This window comes from Ostrinia nubilalis, chromosome 1, assembly GCF_963855985.1.
Source record: "Ostrinia nubilalis chromosome 1, ilOstNubi1.1, whole genome shotgun sequence".
NCBI classification, from domain to species: Eukaryota; Metazoa; Arthropoda; class Insecta; order Lepidoptera; family Crambidae; genus Ostrinia; species Ostrinia nubilalis.
Window position 1 is genome coordinate 10,676,159 of NC_087088.1, and position 23,770 is coordinate 10,699,928.

At 37.5% G+C, this 23,770-nt stretch overlaps 1 protein-coding gene across 3 annotated transcripts in view; it reads right to left on the reverse strand.

The window, feature by feature from the left end:
- LOC135072048 (semaphorin-1A-like) overlaps nt 1–23,770 on the reverse strand; it is a 148,893-nt gene that overhangs the window by 4,221 nt on the left and 120,902 nt on the right. For 2 of the 3 annotated variants that reach the window (XM_063966000.1, XM_063965993.1), the window contains exons 3-6: nt 3,988–4,127; nt 2,571–2,667; nt 2,011–2,062; nt 31–283 (exon numbers count right to left, since the gene is read on the reverse strand). In XM_063966000.1, the coding sequence (XP_063822070.1) occupies nt 31–283; nt 2,011–2,062; nt 2,571–2,667; nt 3,988–4,078 (493 nt within the window). In that variant the 5' untranslated portion in view covers nt 4,079–4,127. Of the gene's footprint in view, nt 1–30; nt 284–2,010; nt 2,063–2,570; nt 2,668–3,987; nt 4,128–10,432; nt 10,727–23,770 lie in introns of those variants that run through there. The other variant, XM_063965985.1, reaches the window with a different exon arrangement.

Below are 23,770 nucleotides of genomic sequence, written 5' to 3' on the forward strand. Positions count from 1 at the left end.
TTAGAATGATTAACGGTATATTGTGCTCACCAGCATATATTGCTGTGGAATTGTGTTGAGGGTCGTAAGGACAGCGTCCTGATCCATCGAACTCTTCTAGGTGATGGGTCGTCGAGTGACTTGCATACCGCCGACACAGGGGTTTGAAGGCGTTGGTTCCGCACACGAGCAGACGGCCGTGTGCCCGAGCGGCCACTCGAGGGAAGTTCTGGCATTCATCAGCTGATTTGCCCTTCAGTTGGCACAGCTCTCGATGCGCATCCGTTGACTGCCATTCTAACCTCTGTGGACAATAGCACAATGTTACTAAACATACAAAAATGCCAAACCTATATTGTTGAACGTTTACATTCACATGACAACAAAAGTTTGCGCGTTGTACATCCTGTAAGTAAATTGTTCATGTGGGCGGCTTTTTGGACTGAGAGTCTGATTCACGGAACAAAATATGCACGTCTATAACATCTTCTTTGTATTTGTTTCGAAATCTGCACTCGTGTTGAGACATTGCATAAGTAAAATACCTATTATCCTTAAACTGAGGTAGTATTATGCAAGACGATGTGATGACGCTACTGGTAGTAAATAGAAATAATGTTGGAGCTATGTACATTGTTATGTTAGGTGCTACTTCTAAAGGGAAAAAAGAAACGATATTAAGTTGATTAGTATTCGAAAGCGGGCTAGTGGACGCGGTACATTGTTACCGTGAATAATTCAACACCAACGCTACTAATATGTGACAAGTATTCAAAATGCAAGCTTGACGATAATCGGATATTTTTCAAAACACTTTTTGAACTTTAAAGCTTAAGAAAAAACGGTAAATTGGATGTGCTTTGTTTGTGTCTGTCGTTCAAACACAAATTAGAAGGATTAATCTCTAGAGTATAAAATATAAATCCTGTTTTTGACTGGCCGAACTTTAGTAATAACGGCTTCGATATGGCAAAACGCCAGCAGACAACGTTGCGTTGCGCTCTACGCACTTTGCAGCCCGATACGCCTCGTATTTTTTATTTAGTGCTCACATTGTGATGGCATTAATCGTGTGTTTGAAATTTGTAGAGCTATAAATAAACTGTAAGACCGATATGTCATAATTTATGTCCAATAGTTTTACGATATTAGTATTTTATATCGCGTTTTTCTATCATGTCAATGACTGCATAAATATGCATTCTATCTATATGCGAGTAACGTTACTAAGAAAAACAGCTTAGGCGATTGTAACAAAAGATAGCATTGTATGATAAACTGATTCATGATAAGGGTACCATATCAGATGATTCTATAAATATCAGAGACTGTTTGACCACAAGAAAAAAAAGAACAAATACAGAAAACTAGAAAACCTTTACAACGCTCTTTGTTACTAAGAGAAATCACAACATTGTGCAAATAAAATTATAGTATGGTTTGAGGAGTGGTAAAGCGAGCCACTTTGTTTCGTTTAGAAAATACAAGCTGTTACCGCAAACTAAATCTCAGTAATAATAAACAGAGTAGAGGACGCGGGATTACTAGGAATACTATTAAGTAGCTTAGTGTAAGTTTAGATACGAGTACATAAACCTGTATTCAACAGTGTAGTATCTATTTAGTGTCGTACGCGGCAGGTCGGCGACCGCGGTTAGTCGCAAAAAACTCTATCTGCCAGTAGCCGGTCTCAGCTACCGCTTAGCAGACGACAGTTATCAAGTGCCCCGTATTTTAATCTAAAAAATATAGCGTCGATAAAAATGTTTATTTATTGATAACCATGCTGCCTTGCTGCACTCTGAACTACAAACCTACCTTGTAATCTAACCGTAATAGTATTTTACGTAAAGTAGGTAACGATGAGTAGGTTTTACTATGGCTACATTGAAGAGCTTAGTAATTTTGTTTTTGTTTAAAAGAATTATGACTAAACTATGAATGGATTATGTGACACACTGTTTATATTTCAATAACACACGGTCGTGCAATGACAATGAGTAATTTGAACAAATGTAGAGAACTCCTTACCTGATCAACGTTTTCTGACAAGTCGTAGAGGCTGAGATTGTAAACAGTGTTCCTGTAACGAAATAAAAATGTATTAGCTATGGAGTGTTGTCTGCAATTAAATATGCGCATTTCAATGAGTGCTCTGTGGAAAATCTGTGGACCGTCTCGTCGCCGCGACACCTGCCCAAATAGGTAGCTACGAGTGCTACGACTTGATATTCTCGAGAGCACCTTCTATGGAAATTACTCTATTCGATGCTAATTCCGCGTAATCGACACGCTTAGCGTTTTATGGCATGAATGAATTTGAAGTAGCATGTCGCTTTCTGTTTTCATAAATAAATAAATAGGAAAATGTGCGTCCGAGACCACACGTATTCTTGTTGGCATGGACTCTACGTAAGTAATCTCATATTATGTCCTCTGTTACTTGTTATCTCAACTGATTAGAATAGTAATCAATTTTTTACACTTAATTGCGCCTGAATCTTATCATCGTCATGTGGGATAGCAATAAAGAATTTGAATCTTTTGATATTATGTAAAACATATTAAAGAGTAATAAATGTTCTACTAACCTGCCTCCTACTATAATAGATAGGTTATCCTTGTCTAAAATGCGGAAGTGGTGCGGCGCCGTCGCGTTGCCCACAAACTGTTCTGAAGTTTCATCGCCTGTAACAAACCAATTCATTAAAAGTTTCACAGAGTCACTGCGACTTAATACAACTAAGCGCAACCCAAGTTATTAAGTAACAGTTTATGATATTACTTGAATGACCAAGTGAACGCATGAGTTAACCGTGAGTTGGCATGACCCGCAACTTGCGAGGCTAATCTAACCCCGGCGTTTCTGTCTGCTGTTCTATTAACCACAGACATTTTGATGTTTTTAGTCTATGACTAATGCTAGATATGTCAGGGTTTTCCAAGTTGGAAAGGGGTTCGCGGAAAAGTTACCAGGGTTCAGCGAACTACTTAATGTATTTTGAGGGGTTCAAACGAGCACTTGGTAAGTAATCACCATCGCTCATAGCCAAGCCTGGGTAGCTTTGACGTGATTGCATGTGCAGATTTCCCAACTGTTTAACATTCAATGTGAAACTCCCTAGGCTATAATTATGTGTTCAATTAATCAATTACTTCTTGTTCTAGCTTCTATTTTTTTCAAGTGCTAGTTAAATATTTTCCCGCAATTCATGTGAATGAAATCGAATTCCTTATCCAAGAACAAGGTAATTTGAGATTGATGGCCGATTTTTTCGGCTGCCGTAAATTCTTTTTTTTATGCGCAGATCAAACGAACAATGTTCCCATTGTACGGTGATTAAACAACACCGAGGATTTGCGATTTCATAACAATTGGTTGGGAAATTCTCACGTGTGCGTCGCCACCACATCTGCGAACCTTCGTGCACCTGTGGATTTCGCACCATCGAGATAACGTCTTAGCGTGGGCGTTAATATTTCTCGGTAGAAAAACAAGTCAATATTATCTTTGATATAGGCATCGGAACAACACGTGTACATAAAAATATCTTTCTGGTTTTTGTTAATGGCAACATTAATTAAATCTAAGATACCCTACCCGGTCCAATCAAATTTAAAGACTATTTTATCTTTTCACATCTTATTAATGAGCATCTGAATCATTCTAAGTTCTTTACCAGTCAATTAGTGGCAAGCGTAATTACTATAATTAAAGACTTTGAACTGGAAACTGATACAATGCCAGATAGCCTTGAGGTGGCTAAATTTCCATATTCATTAGCCATTCTTTCTTTACAAGTAGGTACCTATAGTAAGTTACATAATCTTGTATACTTAGAAAGAGAAATAATCATTGTAAAAGGTTCATGGTTCTATTTAAAAGTAGATATTTATTTGTTCAAAATAACAGATTACAGCGAACTATATTCGCTATTTTTCAAAAAAAGATTCCAGTATGAAGTCGCGTCCGTCTCTTGTAAAGTAAAACGGGCTGTGTCAACTTACCATACTTGACGTGGATACGTGCGTTGGAGTCTGGCATCCATGCTTGGGCCGTCGATGCCAGGAGGACGAGGACGGCGCGGGCTACCGCCATTGTGGCTTAGATTCGCCTCCTTTCTATGCACGCCATCTTCCACTGCCCACTGAAAAAAAAAGAAAAGTTCATTAAATAAACGGGTAATCTGGCCGTAGAGCCGCATTTGTGATATTTACTCAGAATCGTCGAGATTTGAAAGTAAAAATGAACGTTGTTCTTACTAGAATACACGCGAGATAACTCTGTAAAAAGATTCTTTTTGCAGTTCAAGATAACATTTCATTGAAAACCAGTAAAATTTTCCGGAAAACTTGACCGTTTTCCAACATTTGGTAATTTAATCCTATATGAATCTATGAAAATTGATCCCAATTTGTGAAAAACTAATAAAGTAAGCACTCTTTGCTTGATGCACTCTATTAGCTACTGTTGTTTGCACTCTACATAACGGGTATAGTACGAATACCTATGTGAAAAAACCAATAAAATTCATAAAAACGATCGCATTTCATTTCCGGATAAACTACTGAAAATAAAATGAAATTGAACACATTATTTTATTTACACATGTTTTGATTATTCCGAGTCAGGGGATAGGTACTGATTAAAGTAAAGGGAAAACAGCTCAACAAAACACGCACAGTGAGTAAAAAAATCCGTCGGTTTGATGGCAAAAAGTAGCTGTCAGAGTGCGTAATTAATTAAAATTATAAGCGAGGATGTCGTTGCACGCACTCGCTGGTCAGTCAGGTTCCCGTTCACACGGCCCGATATGTACGCACGCAGTATGCATCCGCGCGACTCTGGATTGGCATTCTCCTTTTTATATTTTTTAACTATTCCCATGATCGAATCGTGAGAAGAAAAACCCGATTGTCTTGTCCCGATCGTGATCCCAGCGACATCCACTTCGTTACGATATCTTTTTAATTCACCTTTTATGCTCCGATACGGTTTACTGCAGGACATTTATGTTTTTTTATGCAGATCTTTTACTTTGAATTGCTATAGTAAACAGGGTAACGTTGTAGGATGGGTTATAAATGGTTTACGATCATATTGTGGCTGGCGTACATGTGTATTATGTTTTTCATATGTAAAAAATGATTTTATAGGCTTCGGTTATATGCCTAAATTACAAGCATTAATACTTTCATTATCATGTTTATTTTTAGGATTCATTGAAATAATGCCTTACAGACATTTTGCATGTCTATGTTATAATTTTATTACAGGGTGTTAGGCTGTTAGGTAAATGGGTATATGAGCCGACACTAGACCCATGTTAACATGGGCATATAAATGGTATGGTGAAGTCAAAAATTGATATCTTCATTTTAATTATTTTAATGTTCATACAAATCGGATTTTATAAAATTTACCTTTACTAATACCCATTTACCTAACACCCTGTATACATCTACATTTATATCTCCCTATTCATTAACGATTTATCGAAATCAACCGTAAACCAACTGGTGCATATCATTTTCATTTTAATTACGTTATGAAATGACTTTATGTTGATTACAAACATTTTGTAATTGATAATTTTGTTTAAATCACAATGAATATATTAATATTTGAATAAAAATCTTTTAAAGTTCATTTTCAATGAGTTATTAAAATAATTACGTGGTTTAACTACGTAGGTATTTTCTTTATTCTCTTTTCTGTACCGTTACTTCCGTCTAACCTCATATAGGAATATCACACTTAAATGAGATAACGTATTAGCGTTATTGGCTTCATCCGGTACTAGGTCTTTTCAAATGACACTATTTAAAATACAAATATAAATAATGCAGTTCTTTAGAGATGTGCTGCGGAAATCTTCCTAAATTGGGTCGGAGAAGCCAAGGATCATGAAATGTGCCTAATATTTTCACTAAATTGGGAAATTCCGGGTATACCAGACCTGGAGACGGTTTTCGGGAACTGCACAACTCTTAACTCTTTAGTGCACATTTACGCAGTAGCCACATTGTAACGCGTAGTAACTAACCAAGCGTTATATTTTTCGAATTGGGTCGATTGAATTGGCGGGCGCGGAGTATGCACGCGTGTAATTGTATGTAAGCTTTTACATATATTGTTGTTTTCATAGTAAAATATTGCTTGCACATGCATAAATGAGACTAGTAATATAAAGCAATAACTTATTATTTTTAGTTCTAAAATTAGAAGTTATGGTTCGGTTTGATCGTACGTAAATAATATGTAGGTCATCACTGAAATGAGAAATAAACGAGTTTTTTTTAATGCACTTTAGGACTGGGCAAACTGCTCTACGCGAAGTTAGGTAGATAGAGCACTAATAATGATGAACGATGTTGTATTTTCCTTTATTACTGAGAACATAGGTACCTACATATTTCCTATTGTGTAATGTTTAATTATAACTTTTCATTTATTAATCAAACACAAAATTTCAATTTCGTAAACGAAAAAGTGAGTGCCCCACTGCAATATCACGTGTTACATTAATAATTGAAATCTTTGGAAAATCATTTAACCCGGTTATAATGCAATTTAGTCAGTTGTTCCGAATAAGCGCATCCCCTCGAAAAGGGTTGAAACTAGGGGTTGGGGCTAGAAAGCACTATCGATCATGGCGGCTAGTCTGATAAATCATTGTCATTACTTTCATTCAAGCAACTAAAATTGGTCGGTAATTTTACAATGCTTATTTCGAAAGATCTAACTAAGGCTTACTTGAAATGGATATTTCGTCAAAAGTTCAACATTGGCAAATTGGCAATGTTTGCCTTAAAAGCAAACATTTGACGATAAACCAAACCAGTCAAATTCCCCACAAAATATTATGTACCTTTAAAATCAATTCTTGGAAAACGCAGTTTTGCTCAACGACATTGCAAATTGAAACGTACGCTTTGGAACAAATTATTTCTAATGCTGGTAAAAGGGTTGGGGATTACAGTAACAGGAGGCGTGGTGCATCGCAGATGTCACACAAAGGCGCGCTGCATCTGTAACACAATACCACGCTCCTTTCTATCCATCTGTTTTAACTACCAGTGATGGGGCAAGACAAGTGGCATGGTCCGAGCAGATCGATAATTTTAAAATAGCTCCGACAACTTGGATGATTTATTTATAAAACTCACGAGGTTTCGATAGCGTTGCGTTACAAGTTTTTTACTACATGAAATATTAAGATTTATGTATCAGATGTTTAAGGTGCGTAACTACTATTACAGAAGCTTTTGATTTGTTGAATTTGAATAATAACCTAGAGAGAGTAAGATTTTCTTTTCGCAATTTAGTCGTAATTGGAGCTACAAGGGCGTTCATGATTAGGTTCAATTCGTGCTGCGTAAACAGAATGTCACCTTCGCATTACTGGGTACGTCGCAGTTTCGGTAGTGCTAGTGCAGCATTCCCTGCCGATTGCTGTTGTAATACGTCACGCCGTAACTTGTTAGGGCGGATTCCGCCATCGCTGTATATTACGCTTCGAACCTGTAACCTGTAATTTATCGGGGCCCGATCTGGCGGCACAATTACTGCGCTAAACAAACGGGCGGTTATCGAGCCGAGGGTAATAGCATCGTTATTTTAACGAAATCATGATGTTCTTTACGAAACTGTGCCAGTACAATACCAAACGGTATGGCTCTTCTTGAAAATCGTGTCTTTACCGTCACTCTCAACAATTGGGGTTAATTGATGACGAACGGAAAGTAGTAATCGTGTCCTCTTTTTCAATTTCCATTATGTAATTGCTAATCATTGTGCATTATTTTCCGGTTTAGTAAATTAAAGCTGAAATTAGGTAGTTCATCTCTGATACCTTACATCTCTAAAATACAATAGGAACATAGTAAAGTTCAAGATAGAGATCAATAAAAATGTCATTGCGTACTTACATGGAATACAAAATGACAATGATATCAAATTTTAATAGAGACATTCACATGAATATTTTATGCGGGGAGTTGAATACTAACAAATGTATATCGCGGTCACTTCTCAAGAGTATTGGATCGCTTGTTATTAAAATACGCAGGTGAGCCGGTTGGATATCCCGCATATTAAGCGAGTTTTATAACTCCAAGTGCTTCTCGAATGGCCGGCGACGGGTTGTGTGTGGTATAAACGAGATACGGTTGCAATTACGCAGACGCGGTTGTCATTCGAGCCTCGGGCTGTGTTGAGCTTGAAGTCCTGCCCGGTCCCACGCAACTCGGGAAGCTGCGGTTGTTTTTCTTCCAACCGCAATAAATAAACCCCGTTGAGAAGCCGCGGGCTGATATACATACGACTAGGACTAAGCTAAGACGATAAAAGACACTTTTTCGCCATTTTTCCATATCAGCATACAATTTATAGCTGCTTCTGGCAACGTCACGTGTGAGATGTGTTTCACAAAACGACGTGATAGGGATAGAGGGATAACTACGTGATGGGACTTGAGAACGCGGATTGGAACATCATTCATGATAAATATTATTTCCGTAGCTTTCTTTCTTTTTATACGCACTACGAATATGAATAATGGAGTATATGTTTAACAGTCTTCATACATAGTTATATTGGTTTTTATTAGCATTTTGTATTTCAATGAAAACTTTGGTAATAATAAGGTATTAGTGCTACTTTGCATTAAACATTAAAAGCCTGATGTGCTTTTGACTTTGCATACAATTCCAACAATTTATACTTCTTCACTTCGAATGTTCTAACCTATGTTCTTATAAAAGTTCGCCAGAGCGATTTTCTTAGTTTTTTGTGTGACTTCTCTAGTTTTTGTGTGATTCTAGTAAACAGCCCTACCCTCTTTTTGTAAAGGGTAGGGCTATTACTTTTCACACTATGATACCTAGTATTCAGGAAAGAAAAATAAAATAGAACCTGTTAGTGCGGCAGATCTTTTTTTTATTTCTTTCTTCGCGTCTCTACAAAATGGACGCAAAGTCTTAGAGGCTAGCGACAGATGGCGTTAGGAGTTTGTTGTTTAATGGTGGTAGAGTTTTTGTGAGTTGATATTTATCAAGTTTACCCACCAATTTGAAATCTCTACATTAGAAATATTATTTTTTTGTAAAAGACGATATTATGGAACCAGTTAAAAGTTTGGAGCTCACAAATCTCACTAAGCTAAAAGAGTAGACGTTAGTAAAAACTTTACAATTAAAAGTTAAAGCGTAACTGTTGGCCGCCGTAAAAAATGTAACCTGAATGTTTGTTCACTAAAAAATAACGATAATTAGATGTGCTGACGTCCATTTTTTACATCTGAAACAGTTTCTTTTAAAGTTTAATCAGTCTGCTCTAGATTATGACAACGAACAGAAACGTGTTCAATTGCTAGGAGTAAAAACTCTACCCGTTCGTTGTTCTTAATTTATTTATTATTGAGTAACCAATTTGACTGCGCCCGGGCATCTGTTATTTCCATCTACACTATGTTCGTGTACCTTTAATTATCCAGGCGTATGATGTATGACGCAGAGTGAGCGTAATTAGGTACATGCAGCACAGGATACGATAATGTCATTCATTCATTACCAACATTATCTCTGACTAAAGTAATTGTTTCTTCTTCTATTAAAAGCACAGTCAGGAAGTAGTAAACGATGAATCAGATTTCCAGTATTTATGTTATGTGAACTTTTTGCCCTTTTGCTGACTAGATCAAGGTTTACTCACATTAAACAATACATTCTTGATTACGGTTTAGACATATAAAAGGAAATTGTTCTGCGTTATGGAGCGTGCAATTTATTTACTAACGATTTATTGACATTGATCCTATTTATTCAAGACCAATGATGTTGGAAATATTCTTAAGAATATTTTACTGGTTTTAAAAATAATAATCAAAGAGTTATACCAACGTGGAGAAATAGAGAATTTGAATTTGTTACAAAATACCAATTACTGAATCAAAACTACTCGATTCGTACGTTAACTCTACAATTATCTTGACTTTATCTTTGAAAGAATTAAACAAGTATCTTATCAACAATGCCTTTGAAGCAATTTGTTCATTTATCAAAACATTGTAGTTACGCTAAATGGAACTAATGATAAGCTTCAGCGATGTATCGAGTAACGAGACATACAAACATGTGCCAGTTAGTGCTGGCTTTCAAAATTAGCACGCTGCTACTTTCCAAATGATAGCCTACATCCAGAGCGCGGCTTGCACACAACAAAAGAGGATAGAGACAGTGTGCTTTTGACTGTACAATTTACTCCGTGGAGTCGTCGACTCGTTCGTGGAGCGGGCACGCTTGCTTGTCGTGTCAACAATGGCGCTCTCTCCTTCGCTCCCCTATTCGAGTTTTTGTTTGTGCCGCCTCCACAATGCCCCGCGCCTATGCGCCTCATCAACACTATACGCACTCTACAATCTACGATTGTCGTACCGCAAAGAGGACTCACCGTGATCAATTCACAATTTTAGGTAATCCAATTTCAGTCGATGCATATGCACTCATCGCATGTGGGTCACAAAAAATTAAAACCACTTATAAAATTCACTCATTCCATTTCGGGTATAATGAAAGTAGTCACAACGGGCACTGATCACGGAAACCACAATCGACGTCTGTCACTGGAAACACAAAGTCGGAACCGGTTTTGAAGTAAGGAGTGCAACAGCAACTGGCGTTGCAGTGTTTACAGGGCGCGTTGAACCGGCAGCGCTGCGATCGCACGTGGTGTCGCGTCGCGCTCGGCGAGGGTACTGGGGCGGGCGGCGACGGCGGCGCCCCTCTGCTCCCGCGCCACGAACTTGCCTGTCCAGATCGTTGCGTCTTTTTCTAACTGCGCGTGCGCCGGTGCTAGCGTTTCGTTACAAAAGCAAACGCTCGCCCCAGCCAGTTCTATGGTGTTTTTGTTTTGTATTGACGCTTCTAAATGAGAGGCCATAAAATAGATGTTCGAAATTTTCAAGGGTAACTCGCAACATCAGTTTGTCCATTAGTTGGTTTCAAAAATTTTAATACCTTAATTGAAATAAGTGGGCATCAATTGGTAGAGTAGTCGTTGCAGCTATTGTAAAAATTAAGACTTACGGTTTTTGACCTACAGATAGAATCACGAAGTTTAGTTTTGAAAGAAACATGCATGCAATATTAAAAACACCAGTGTTAGTAAATATTCGTATTGAAAACACAACAATACTCGAAGTAATGCTAACGACGTACGCCGTAAAAGATCGCCACATGTGGCAATCCCAGTCGATTCTACGCACCCCTCGCTATGCGGCCAGGTAGTAGAGTCGTTCGTGATTACAAAAAATATTATAGTGTATTCGCTCTTGGTGAAACACAATGGAAGGGACCATTGTCAAGTTAAAACAATAAACAAAACGTCATGGTACAACAAAATTTATATTTTATTGAGGATGTAGAGTTAAGTGAAAGAAATAGGAAACGAAGATGTAGATTAGAGAGAGACATGGTAAGATTTTTCACTTGAAAAAAATCGATTGCCTCAGGTTGGATTTGAAGTCCATGACATACTCATACTAGGTAACAACTATAATAATTCTTGCTTAGACCGGTAGTCCATGCTAATTACTTACTCAGCAAATGGAATGGAATAATTAATCAGAAATAAAGGTGAATTATGCAAGAGATTACCTATTTCACTACTTTCATAATTGAAAACCGGCAAGCGTGGTTGCTAAATATGGTAAAGGAATTTGAAATTATTTGAGGGAGAATAGGAAATAAAAGTTGGCAATAAATGCTTTTTGGTTTATTGTGGGAACATTTGTACGTGACAGGTGATGTTTGGGATGGTACCTGCGATAATTCTATTATGCTGCCTTACGCTTCTGACGACTCTACAATAAAATCCGGGTTTCTTTGAACTCAAACTCCACAAAATATTTAATACGAATTTGATTACTTTATGAGCTTAGTCCTTCATTTCAACGTTGGACCTACATCGTCCATTGTCCATTATAGGGTTAAAGTTTTATTCCAGAAGTAATTAAGGTAATATATGCTTACATTTAGAGCCCTTATCTGTTGCCTAGAGATTTGATTGTTAATAACAACAACGTCGTCTCTACATTTAAAGACATTATGCATGCATTCTCGGGGCGTATTCTCGACTGAGCCATCGCTGGGATCAGTAATATGGGCGTTTCTGGGCCAGATATCTGAACTTACGATACGACTTGACAAGGAGAGCTTGTGCCCGCAATATGAAGCAAGCGCGCGGTGGGCGGTCGTTTTCCGGACATTTTCTACTAATTGGTCCGCCACGATTTCACGCTACTATAAATGTCGCTCATCCTACATGCGATCCACTAAATTATCACCTTGAAGCAACTGGTCAGTGTTACTGACTTTAAGTAGGTACTCGTAAGCTACGAGCTACGAGAAGTAGACAACTTTCGAGTTTATTATGATCATTAATTTGTCTAGGTTTGGGTTTGAATTTAATCTATCGCAAATTTGTCGATTAAAAAGTAATATATTACAAAGTGCATGCTATAAGATTTATTTATAGGAGTGCCAGTAGTGTAAGTAAAAAGTGGCACTCATCATACCTACCTACTAGCTGTATCTTATCAACCACTTATTAATATCCTTATTTTTTACAAAACGAACTCTGTTAAACAGTTTCACTACTTTGTATAAGCTCAACACATCAAATGCCAAAAGTCGGAGCGACATAATGCATCTGTTCAGTGATAAAAATAACTTTTTAGAGTGCAAAATATTATCTTAGTTACATGATTGTAACCCAACGTTACGTAACGTTATTATGTATATTTCAAATGTCTCTTCTACCTAATAATGGTAGGGTATGGGTACCTAATAATGGCAGAATTTCAAACCTTTTAAATTGCCAAAAGGAATCACGGAATGACTAATTCACAATGTACAGACATTGTGAGCAACACAGAGAAATATTTGCCTATGGCGACATAGCGTCGGACTTTCTCCAGAATAACGTATTACGTCAGATAAGGGGAAGAGGTCGGCCGAAGATTGCCGATAGACTGCTGCAGGTAGGACGGCTATCGCAAACATTTGTCACGAGCATAATGCTTGCGACGCAACACAATCACCATAAACTAAAGATGTTACAATTCAAATTTACTTCCCGTAATTGCTTTCAGACAGTTTGTTTGTGTTTCGCCGCGGGGAACTAGTCTACCCTCATTATGCGGGGACCCCAAATAAGGCCCACCATGAAATTAGGCTCGGTAACGTAAACTAACTTTACTTGTTTATATACCTATCTTTACATGTCAAAACATCTTCATCTACAACAACAATAGCAAAAGCAGAGTGAGCAAATTAATCATCTACGAGTATCTACACCATTGAATCGGAACAATAGGTCATTCATGCTATGTCACATCCAATTGACGCGTTATGACATTACGGCTATTGTAAAATCTTAAGAAATGAAAATAAAGCATCCGATTAACGAAGTTATGGCAGTGGCATTACTATAACTCGGTGTACTTTAGCTCCGAATTACGTTATCTGATGCGAAACGGTTTACGATCTTGCCAGAGCTTATTTGCATATCAGTGGCGGTGTGGGTGCGGGGCGCGCCGCAAGCCGGGACAATATATTTCAGCCAAAGACGACGTTGCTATCTCCACCTATTGTACATAACAAGAAAGGTACTCTGCAACTGGCGGGCTGCCACATCCAAATGCGAAAGCCGTCTGAACTTACTGAAAACGTTAGATTTTTTCATTTTCAACAAATTCTCCGCCATTGTTCGAAAGAAACTTGATTGCATTCGGCGCAATTCAGGGCGCTGGCGACAAAACAAGCACTTTAAAAGTTGCACACTTCGCAATATCTCCGATAAGGTGAAAATAGTTATCTCCGGCTCGTTGTGCCAGGAAGGGTAGCGAGGGAGATATCAGCTGAATGAGGCTTTGCTAACGACATCGCTCGACGTTTCACCACGCCGAGAAAACCGCTACAATTTTGCAAGAAACCGCTCTGATATTATGTACAGAAAGTGCAATTTTCACATTTGCATCTAACTCATGTTTCGCCGATATTAACTCATTTTGAAAACGGATAAATGGTTTACAAACTGTAAGTGCTGTGTTTGAATTTTCGTTACTTTTGTTTGGAACTTCATGCGGTAACAGTAAGTACTTACCTAATTGCTGTATCGGGACTAGTAAATTGCTGCCTTTCAAGTCGTTTTTTCATTCTGATGAATCTCATTTGATGAAGATGATCGATAAAATTGAACGTCATGGGACTGCGTGTGTTCTTTTTGCTATTACAGTCCCCGTAATAAGAGTTGCGTGACCGTAGTCGGCCTAGTATGGTAATGGTTATTGTATAATTCACCGCATGCGTCTCGCATTTGTATAGAGCAGTCGTATATGACCATGAATTTGAAAGGAATTTTGTCTTTGTGATAGGAACCGGCTGAACACAAGCGAAACCACAAGTTCGTACAAAGAGCCAAGTTCATACAAAAAGGTTTTGAATAATGTGGGTGGATCTATTAATGACCGTGAAGTAAGTACCATCAATTAATCTTGTAAAAACTGAGATATGACGGGCGACGGGGTCCATAAAATTATAGCCGGCTTGTAAAATTGTAGGCTACGTTTCATAGATTGAAACAATCAAATAAAAACAAGATGTAAAACGAGTCTCTATTACAGAGCATTCACATCAATCAGTTCAATTTGCGGGGCAAACAACGTTTTTGCGTCGCAGCCCGTAATTGCGGGGCTCGCGTTTAGTTACAAATGTTAGTTGAATCTGTCTACAATGGCAACGATTAGGCGGCCGCACGTTACGTATGCGAGATCATTAAAACGGGCCTCGACACAGTGCGAGTGGCATTACAGGTGACATAAAGCCGGCCGGTGACGATCTAATTCCAAACAAATGCAAATTGAGCCTCGGGAGCATCAGGCTGGACATCCGCCTAATGGCGGCGTATTGTGCGCGCGCGATAATGGCCGGTAATTGGCGCGAGGTCAGCGGGGTCACCTGGACTGCGATGTTTTATCCCGTCGGCCCGATCTCGCGTCCCATCGCGGATCGCCTCTCAACCGTAAGATTTAATCACGCACGTAATTAAATCCAATCGAGCCTTCGATTCATAACAGCTCGCCGTTTATCGGAACCTAACCGTTACACATGGTCTGCTTCGTATTACGAGATTAGCGGGCTTCGTGCAGTATTGCTGGAGCACTCGCCCCGAAAATGCGATCGGATGGATTTAATGACATGTGAGTCTAATGAATTAGAGGACCTTTTCGACACAATAACAGCCTGGCCTGGTGGTTCGCGTAGGTACCTATACCGGTTTACAAGGCAGGCTATGATTTCGGAGCAATTACACTCTGACTCACGCACAATTTTTTGTATAGGATATCTTTTTTTGGATAATATAGATCTACATTTTAGGCATGCTTATCCGTGAACCAGATGCAATAGGAGCCTTGATTTGGGCTAGTTACCAAATTAAAGTGATGTTTTGTTTACTGAATAAACATTTTTTCTTTCTTTCTTATTCATACTTAATGGTAGAGCTCTACAATTGCTAATTGAAAGATATTAGTTTTAAATCCCACAAGAAAGTTATTCTTATCATGGTCATGGTATTCAAATGATTTCGGAAGTCGTAGGCAGTAGTGCAAATCGGAGATAGTTTGCGTTAAGAGAGACAAAGTTGGAGACTTCAAGTGACGCGAAGGAAGCGGGGCGCGGTCAGGCGGCGCGCGCGCAGGAAGTGGCTCGTTGTCCGCACTGCTGACCCGTGGCCGATTCTGATGTTGATAACGATTGTTACACTTTGGCTACTTTTGGAAATTGGTTAAGATAGATTGGTGATATATGTACGAGAGTTTTAACTTAAAATGTAAGTGGAACTACGGCTGATTCTGATGTTGATAAAGATTTTTATACCACAGATACGTCTTCGGATGCTTCGAATGAGAGTTTGAATTTTAATCGCTGTACCCAAACGACCTTATCAACTCTACTTCTCGTTACAAATCGTTACCAGCAACAAAGTAAATAATGAGTAACTTATCAGTAGGTAGGTGTACTACTTACTTGATTGCACCCTAGCTGTTCAGTCAGCACGTCTCAAGATTGCACCTATCTCGATGAGCGTTCTAATCGGCCACAACGTGACACCACGTCTTTGAACTTTGCATCTCACCTTCCTAACGTGAGCACAGAACAGTGTCTACGAACGTGTATTGTTCTTTGAACCCAAATTTAAAATAAATTATTTTTCTTACGAACTAAAAGTCTGACTTGAGTAGCGAACTACAGTGAACTACAAATTGAACGAACTAAATTAAATTTTAACTTTGTTTCGCAAATATAACGTACTTTTGTGGGTCATTGTCTAATTTTGCGCAGGTAAACGTGTCCCTCAACATTTTTTATTTTTTTGTTAGTAATAATGTCAAAATCCTTTACGAATTATGTATTAAATACAAAATACATCGCATTAGCGAACATCCATTATTGGAATAACGACTCAAGATTCAATATTTTTAATTTTTTTTAAAGTAACAGAGTGGTCATTAGTGGTAACAGAAAGGTTTTCCTTACAAATTGTACCTGTCCCATGTAGCATTCCGTTACAATAAACATCAAGTAATTGCATTTTCTACTATAGTAACCTTCTTAAAATAAATTATCATCGTAAACAGAGTATTATAAATATTCAATAAAATATGTTTTAAAATCAGTCAGTATAAAATGTACTTTTTAAATAATTTTCTCAACTTTGTCCCACGTACTATCTGGAACCACCTGGACCACTATGTTACTAACTAATTCACGACTCAAAATGGAAATGGCGGTATTTTGGATATTGTTTAATCTTGGGTGGGATGTCTGCATTCGTCGTGGGAGTTCGTTAGATCGGGAGGAGGGGTAAGTCGCTCGGCAGTCGACCGCAAGGTGTTGAACGTGCTGCGTGTTTTTATTGCGCATCCACTTTGTTACCTACCTATTCACGTAAGTAAATGATGTTTTTTCATTAGTTTACGTTCAGTATATTGTCTAAGGGGTAAATGTGTTAAATGTGAACGAAATTTTTTGCTACACGCTTTATTTTTTGACTGGTGTATAATGGAATGTAAAATTTACCACTCTGTTGCTGCAACTCTGTTACTAGCATGTGGTAACAGAGTTGTTTAGAAAGTAACAGAGTTGCTTATGCCATTATATTATTCTTTAATTTTGCTAAAATATTATGTTTAAATTACTTTTTTTTAATCAGTTGCAATTTAAAAAGTTCAAGCAATGGGTAACTTTGTTTTATACAAATAAATCGAAATAATAAATATTAATAACTCTAAAAACTCATTGTTACAGGATATTTACGTTATTAAAATGCCTCTAACGCCTGCTGAGAAGCAGCGACGATACCCGAGAACGCCGTAGAAATAATCAAGAAAAATACGTTAAAATAATGTTTTTAAGGCAATCGACGATAATGCAACAAAATTGAAATTAATTAAGTGATTTATCCTATGAGGCTTTTGATAATTTACTTGCCGTTGTTCCAGAACCTAAAAAAGTCTGCAAAGGTAAAAGAGTATATTACCAATTTGATATTCCCTTAGTTTAACTTCTGAAATAAGTTATTTCAAATTTTCAGCTACTCTTCCAAGAAAATCAAATTTTTATTACTATAAAGATAAGGAATCTATAAGAAAGTAAGCTCTTGATTGATAAATTACAGTCATAAGTTAATGTTTTGATGAAGTGATTTGGATCTCAAGCTCAATAAGTGCAAATTATTACATAATATTCAATAAAAATAACAACTATGTTACTGTGTTACAACTCTGTTACTTTTCTGTCCCAAAGATTAAAGAACATAGTAAGATTTTAAAGAAAAGCTAGTCAATATAATATAGCAAATATCGCGATGCGTTAATTTATTACATATTTTTACAGTATTATGTTCCAGTTAGCTGCTGATAAATAGATATTTGGAGGACTTAAGTAGAATTTAAGGTATTTTAATATTCAAGAAGTAACAGAGTTGTTTAAGAGTTTAGATTGATGATTGTTAAACTTAAAAAAAGACTGTTATGATTCTAAATATATGTAAAAGATATAATACTGTTTAATATTACTCCCAAAATATTTGCGACTGACTTGTTTAATTTCATAATAAAAGGTAAAACGTAATGGTAACAAAGTTGTATTTTTTTTTCACCCTGATCCATTAAATCTGGAATAAATCTTAAATTACTGGTTAAACATCGCGGCAAACTGTAATAGATATAATTCAGTTGTTTTACCGGACACGGACATAGAAAAAAGTAATATCTAAGCATATATTTATTTTGAAAAAAATATGATTTTAAGTTACATTTACCTGCGCAAAATTTGACAATGACCCTTGTAGTACATTTTGCAGTACGTGCTCGTTTAGCATAGAAACAGCAGTCTATTCTATTCTAACTACGCGTGTGTTAAGAACAAGATATTTTCGTACACGCAAACAATAAAAAAATGCAGCTTCGGCGGAACGTGGCTTGGAGATGGAAATACATAATAATATGCGTTTAATGCATGCTTTTCGCATCACTTAACCCGATGTTTTGATAAATGCAATCGTTTACCATGTCAATTGCACTGTGTTTTCTCTACCTTACACAATGATTAAGTTAAAAATAAATGCGAAATGTAAAACAAAACACTATCAGTGTGGCAGCAAAGGGATTTGCATATCTACCCTCAGAACGGACGCGTGTTGCATTAGTCCTGTGATGTCACGCGCCGTTGCGACGCTCCCACGCGGCCCGACGCCTACATCGCTGTAATTATGTCGGCCTGACCTGACTTAGCCTTTGGTCCTTGAAAAATGTCTTCGGGGATGGGTGTTTTAACCTGTTGATTGTGATTAAAGTGACCATTCATAGTTGATTTGATGACGTAACCACCACCACCGTATTTACCACCACTGAAAATTTATAGCAAAGAAGCTCCTAATTTTTTTAGGTTCTTGTCTCGTAAACATGAATCATTTAATCTATTCGTAGTTCCAAAGTAGAGCCTTTGCTACACACATATTTTACTAAGTACTTACTCTACGGGATTCCAATTCCGGACCTCTGTCAACGCCATTCGTAGTTCGTGGAACTTTAGGCCATCATATCTATGCAGATGGTGTCAATTAATACTATGATGATATCACACCCAAGCGTAACAATCTTCGTGTTGATTGAATAACAAAAAATATGCTTAGGATTGCAAAGAGCCGCGTGGTCTCTGACTCCTACGCTTGCGACCCACACTGGATAATGACTTAAGTCTCGCCATACCATGAAATTCTTGACCCTTATCCTTGAAGAACAGAGAGAGTGTTCAACAATAATTTCATTGAACTTTACGAGTTACTCTGCTTACCATTTAGATTAGGCGGCGACGAATTGTCGTGAGCTGCCTACGCTTCACTCAAGGTGTCAATAAAGTAACTAAGTTATATCTTTTCTCCTAACTTTTGTACGGTTGTAGGTCTTTGTGTACTTCATTTTATCGTCGGCTTGTATGTTGTCTCGAAGTGGTGGTAATTATTTCTTAAGTTTCGTAAAAAGGTTCTTAAAACAAACATGATTTGATTTTTACTCTGGTTCATGGGCGACACGCCTCGTCGCACGACTCCCACACGCCTCTCACCATCATTTAATCGATTTGTCTTTTGTCTCTCCATCTAAACAAGTCAAGGGGAACGCTACTAGACGACGAACTAGACTAGATCATAAATATACAACTTACAACCTACTACTGATTGGTCTGTTACACAAGAATCAACGCTTCTGTTTCCTTCAATGAGCAATGCAATTTTGTTTTCAATTGCTTATGTACGAGTACCTATGTCAGCAACAAAAACAAACCGCGCATAAAGACGATCAACTAGACTTGATCAATAATGTTACAACCAACTAGTGCTAGCTGTAGTTCAGTTACACCCATTAGGTTAGCAAGAAGCAAAACGTCGGGTTTCTAGTCCTGCAGCGTCACGCGTCGTTGCACAGGTCACGCGACTCGTCTATTACCGTGACAATTAAGTCCCGCTGACCTCTCTAGTTCTGTGGTGTTCAGGTTGTCAGTGCACGCCATTTGTATTAACATAGAATACTTAATAGTACCTACTTCATACCTAGTTGACTACTGTAGGCATCAAATTGTTCAATTTGTAATTTACAAGCGATTAATGTCAGAGATGCCTTAGCTGATTGTCTTTATTTTTTGTTCTAACTTTTGTTAACTTATTAATTTGATGATTGACAAATATATTATTAAGTTGGAATTAAATGACTTTTCAGTAGGTAACTACTATTTCAGCAAAAATATGATTACATCGTCTATGTATACGTAGCTTGTTTTGTTTGATGATTTGACAAAACCTACTATAAAATGCTTTCGTACCAGTAGTTAGGTACTTACTTGAATAAAAGAACATTATTTTTAATTAATTAGTGTTTGTATTGTAAAAAAATACTCGTTGCTGATATTATCATTTTGTTACGCTCTGATGAATTGACTTGATAATGTCCTTAAAATTTAAAATCCACATCAACTATTAATAAGGGAAACTCGTGATTGTATTTTCTGTTAGTGGAGCCAGTACTATACTGTCCATTGTAGTTTTTTGTACGACTGTAACACGGAAGCGTTTATTAATTAAAAATAAACATTACTTATCTATCGTTTCCGTGTTTATTGATGCCTCGTACAGTCGACAGCCCATCAGATTATATTTTTTGTTGTAAATTAACACCTACTACGACTGCTTAAGATGCGCTTAGAGCTTTCAAGAAACTAAACGCAAGTAATTAATCTCATAGAAGTACTCGTAGTATGAAGTGTGAGAACACATGAATGCGCAGCGCGTGAGATCGGAACAACAAAAGTCGTTCGCAAAATGCTGTTTCCCACAACGAGCAATACAATTTTGTTGGGAATTGCTTTGTGTCAGCGATAAAAACATATAGTGTAAGTTACTAATCAGGTAGGACAGGACAGATATATGTAAGGACAATGGGTAATTTTGTTTAAACGTTCCCAACGCACAATGCATTTGCAGCTAAGGTAAGATTTCGCACGATACGCCACGTGGCCTGAGAATTCGATTGTATTGTAAGGTTTTAGGTTCCTGAAAACTTGAATGTGACCCAATGTAATTAACGTCATGTAATTGAAATCTTGCAAGTAGGTACTTACCTATTAAAATTCGGCGTAATGTGTAATCCCTCACATCCACACCAGTTTTCAGGAAATTTAATTCTGCTGTTCATCAGTTTATTCCTGGTACTGATTTGGTGTATGTTCTTGTATGTTAACATTGATTAGCTAACATCAAATGTAGATATTTCCGTAACGAACATGGTACTTGCTGGTTACAATGAGCGTGCAGGTGCCGTGAAACCGGGTCAAAGTGCTCGCTGTAACACACTGTTTACATATAGCCGTTTAACATGTTATCAGCTCTAATAAAACACCAGTTAACAGGGTTATTCTGCTGTTGGAAAAAGATGAATTATTACTTTATAATTAAAAACAAACAATACGTTAACCGACCTTCGGAGGCGTACTTGTTGACCGCTTATTATCGACCCAGACTGGAAAAATACCTAAAAAGCTTTTACTTGGGTAACATTCTTTTTCAAATATTCCTTTATGCGTCCTATCACAAAAGGAAATCAAAGTATATTTCAAATTTTTATTTCTATAGGTACACAAATATGAAAATTTTGAGTGATAGAAGAGAATAAACTTTCAAATTATTAAATGGTTTATAAGCCAATAACTCAAGATGTACGCACGAATCTTGCTCAGTCGATTTATTTCGGGCGTGATCGACTTTAGGCTGGATCTTACACGTGATCTGAATGAGTTATAGTTCCAGTGAACCTTGAAATAACTATAGCAGATACCGCATACCGCTGCATATAGCAGTGCAGAGTATGCACTGTATTGAGAATTTAGCGATATAGGCCTACTCGCTGATGCAAACAGATATTTTCCCAGTCATTCAACAATACAATACTAATCAGATTAATTCTGAGTCGAGAATAACTCGCTTACAAAAATGGTGGACACTGATCATGTAACGTACAGTCGACGGCATCGACCTACCACAAAATGACAAACTTCCTCAACTGATTTTGTGCCAAACATCAAAGACGTAAAGTTCAAAATCTATTGCGGAAAAGCGTAATTTTACGGTTATTTGTGTTGTACACTGTACAATATCCTGAACTCGCTTTTGTGACGATTCGCGGTGTTTTGTGTGCGAGCGCCGGACATCCGGCGAGCAGTAATATCTCTGTAATTCCCATAATTGCAGAAACGATATACTACCGACCATTTCCGCCACTCAAAGATTTTCCTACTGTTAAACGTTCTTTGAAAGTGTTAGCTTTTCCGAGTATCTACTTTCATTAACAACGTGATTAGTTTCATGGAATTTTAAAAATACTTGCGAGATACCCATTGTTATTGATTTAACAAGGGCAACCACGAACGAGTTTTAGCCTGAAAATTACCGCACAGTTAAAATGAAAATATGCATGTCTTACACCGGGTGTGTCCTTGTAAAAATGAAATTATTTCATTTCAATAACTCTACATAATATTTTATAGTCTGTTTTGTGTGTGAAAGATATCGATGTACCTACCTATACGTAATCTAATGATATTCAGTCTTTAAAAATGTGTAGATATTAGGTGACTATGAACGTGTAACTAAAGGAGCAAGAACTGTTGTAAAATGTCTAATAACTTACTCATATTTCGAAAGAAACTAGAAAAATGGCATAGCAATTAGCATATAAATGAGCGATTTTGTTCAATTATGCGCGCTATGCTTTAGTTGCATCAGGAATTTCAATTTGAATCGTGTAATTGTATAGCGGCCGTGTGTAAGTGGTATGTAATGTGGTTGTTGGGAAATCTTGGAGTGACCAACGAGATGGTGCGTAGAGGCGACGGCGTTTAACCTAAATTGTTTGATTGCCTATCGCGTCCGCAGTCCCTACCTATCAAGATCGCCGGCCAATACACCGGCCATCCTCACCCACAGTTATTAGCCCTGAATTCCCTCCGACTGTCGCAATATTATCCTCATCCTCAAGTCACAAACTGCTAAAATAAATCATAACGCAATAAAATAAAACGGTGCATAAATCTTCTCCGCACATTTCTCATAATACATTTTTAAACGATGCCATAATTTACAGAGTTATTTTTTAAGATTTATCTCTTGATTTATCGACGTAATTTCACGTTCAATTTTCCGTCACAAAAGCGTTCTAGGAACGAACAATAAAACGTGTTTATCTAACCTTGCGTCCAAAAGCTCGGAAAACAAACGTATAACTTATTTGCATAAGTGAATTCGGCGAACAACACCACCCGGGGATTATTTAATGAGGCTCACCTAACATGACAACCCACAATAAAACACGTCTGTGAATTATTCACGTGGTGGTGCTAACCTAAACATCAGATACAACACAACGAAACTCCAAGTTATGAGTTGGTTCGTGGCACCTTGGCACCTTTTTACGAAGGTAGCACGGGCTACAATGCCATGCATATTGCATAGTGTACCTAGTTCTGACAGTGATGAAGGTGGAGCTGTTTTGTGTACCGGGTTTACCTACATAGTAAACGGTTAGGCCGTGTTCTGGACCACTCGTCCGAAGGTATTCGATTGATTCAAGTAACGGTGTATTGTAGGCAAAATACGAGATATCTAACATTGCTCGAA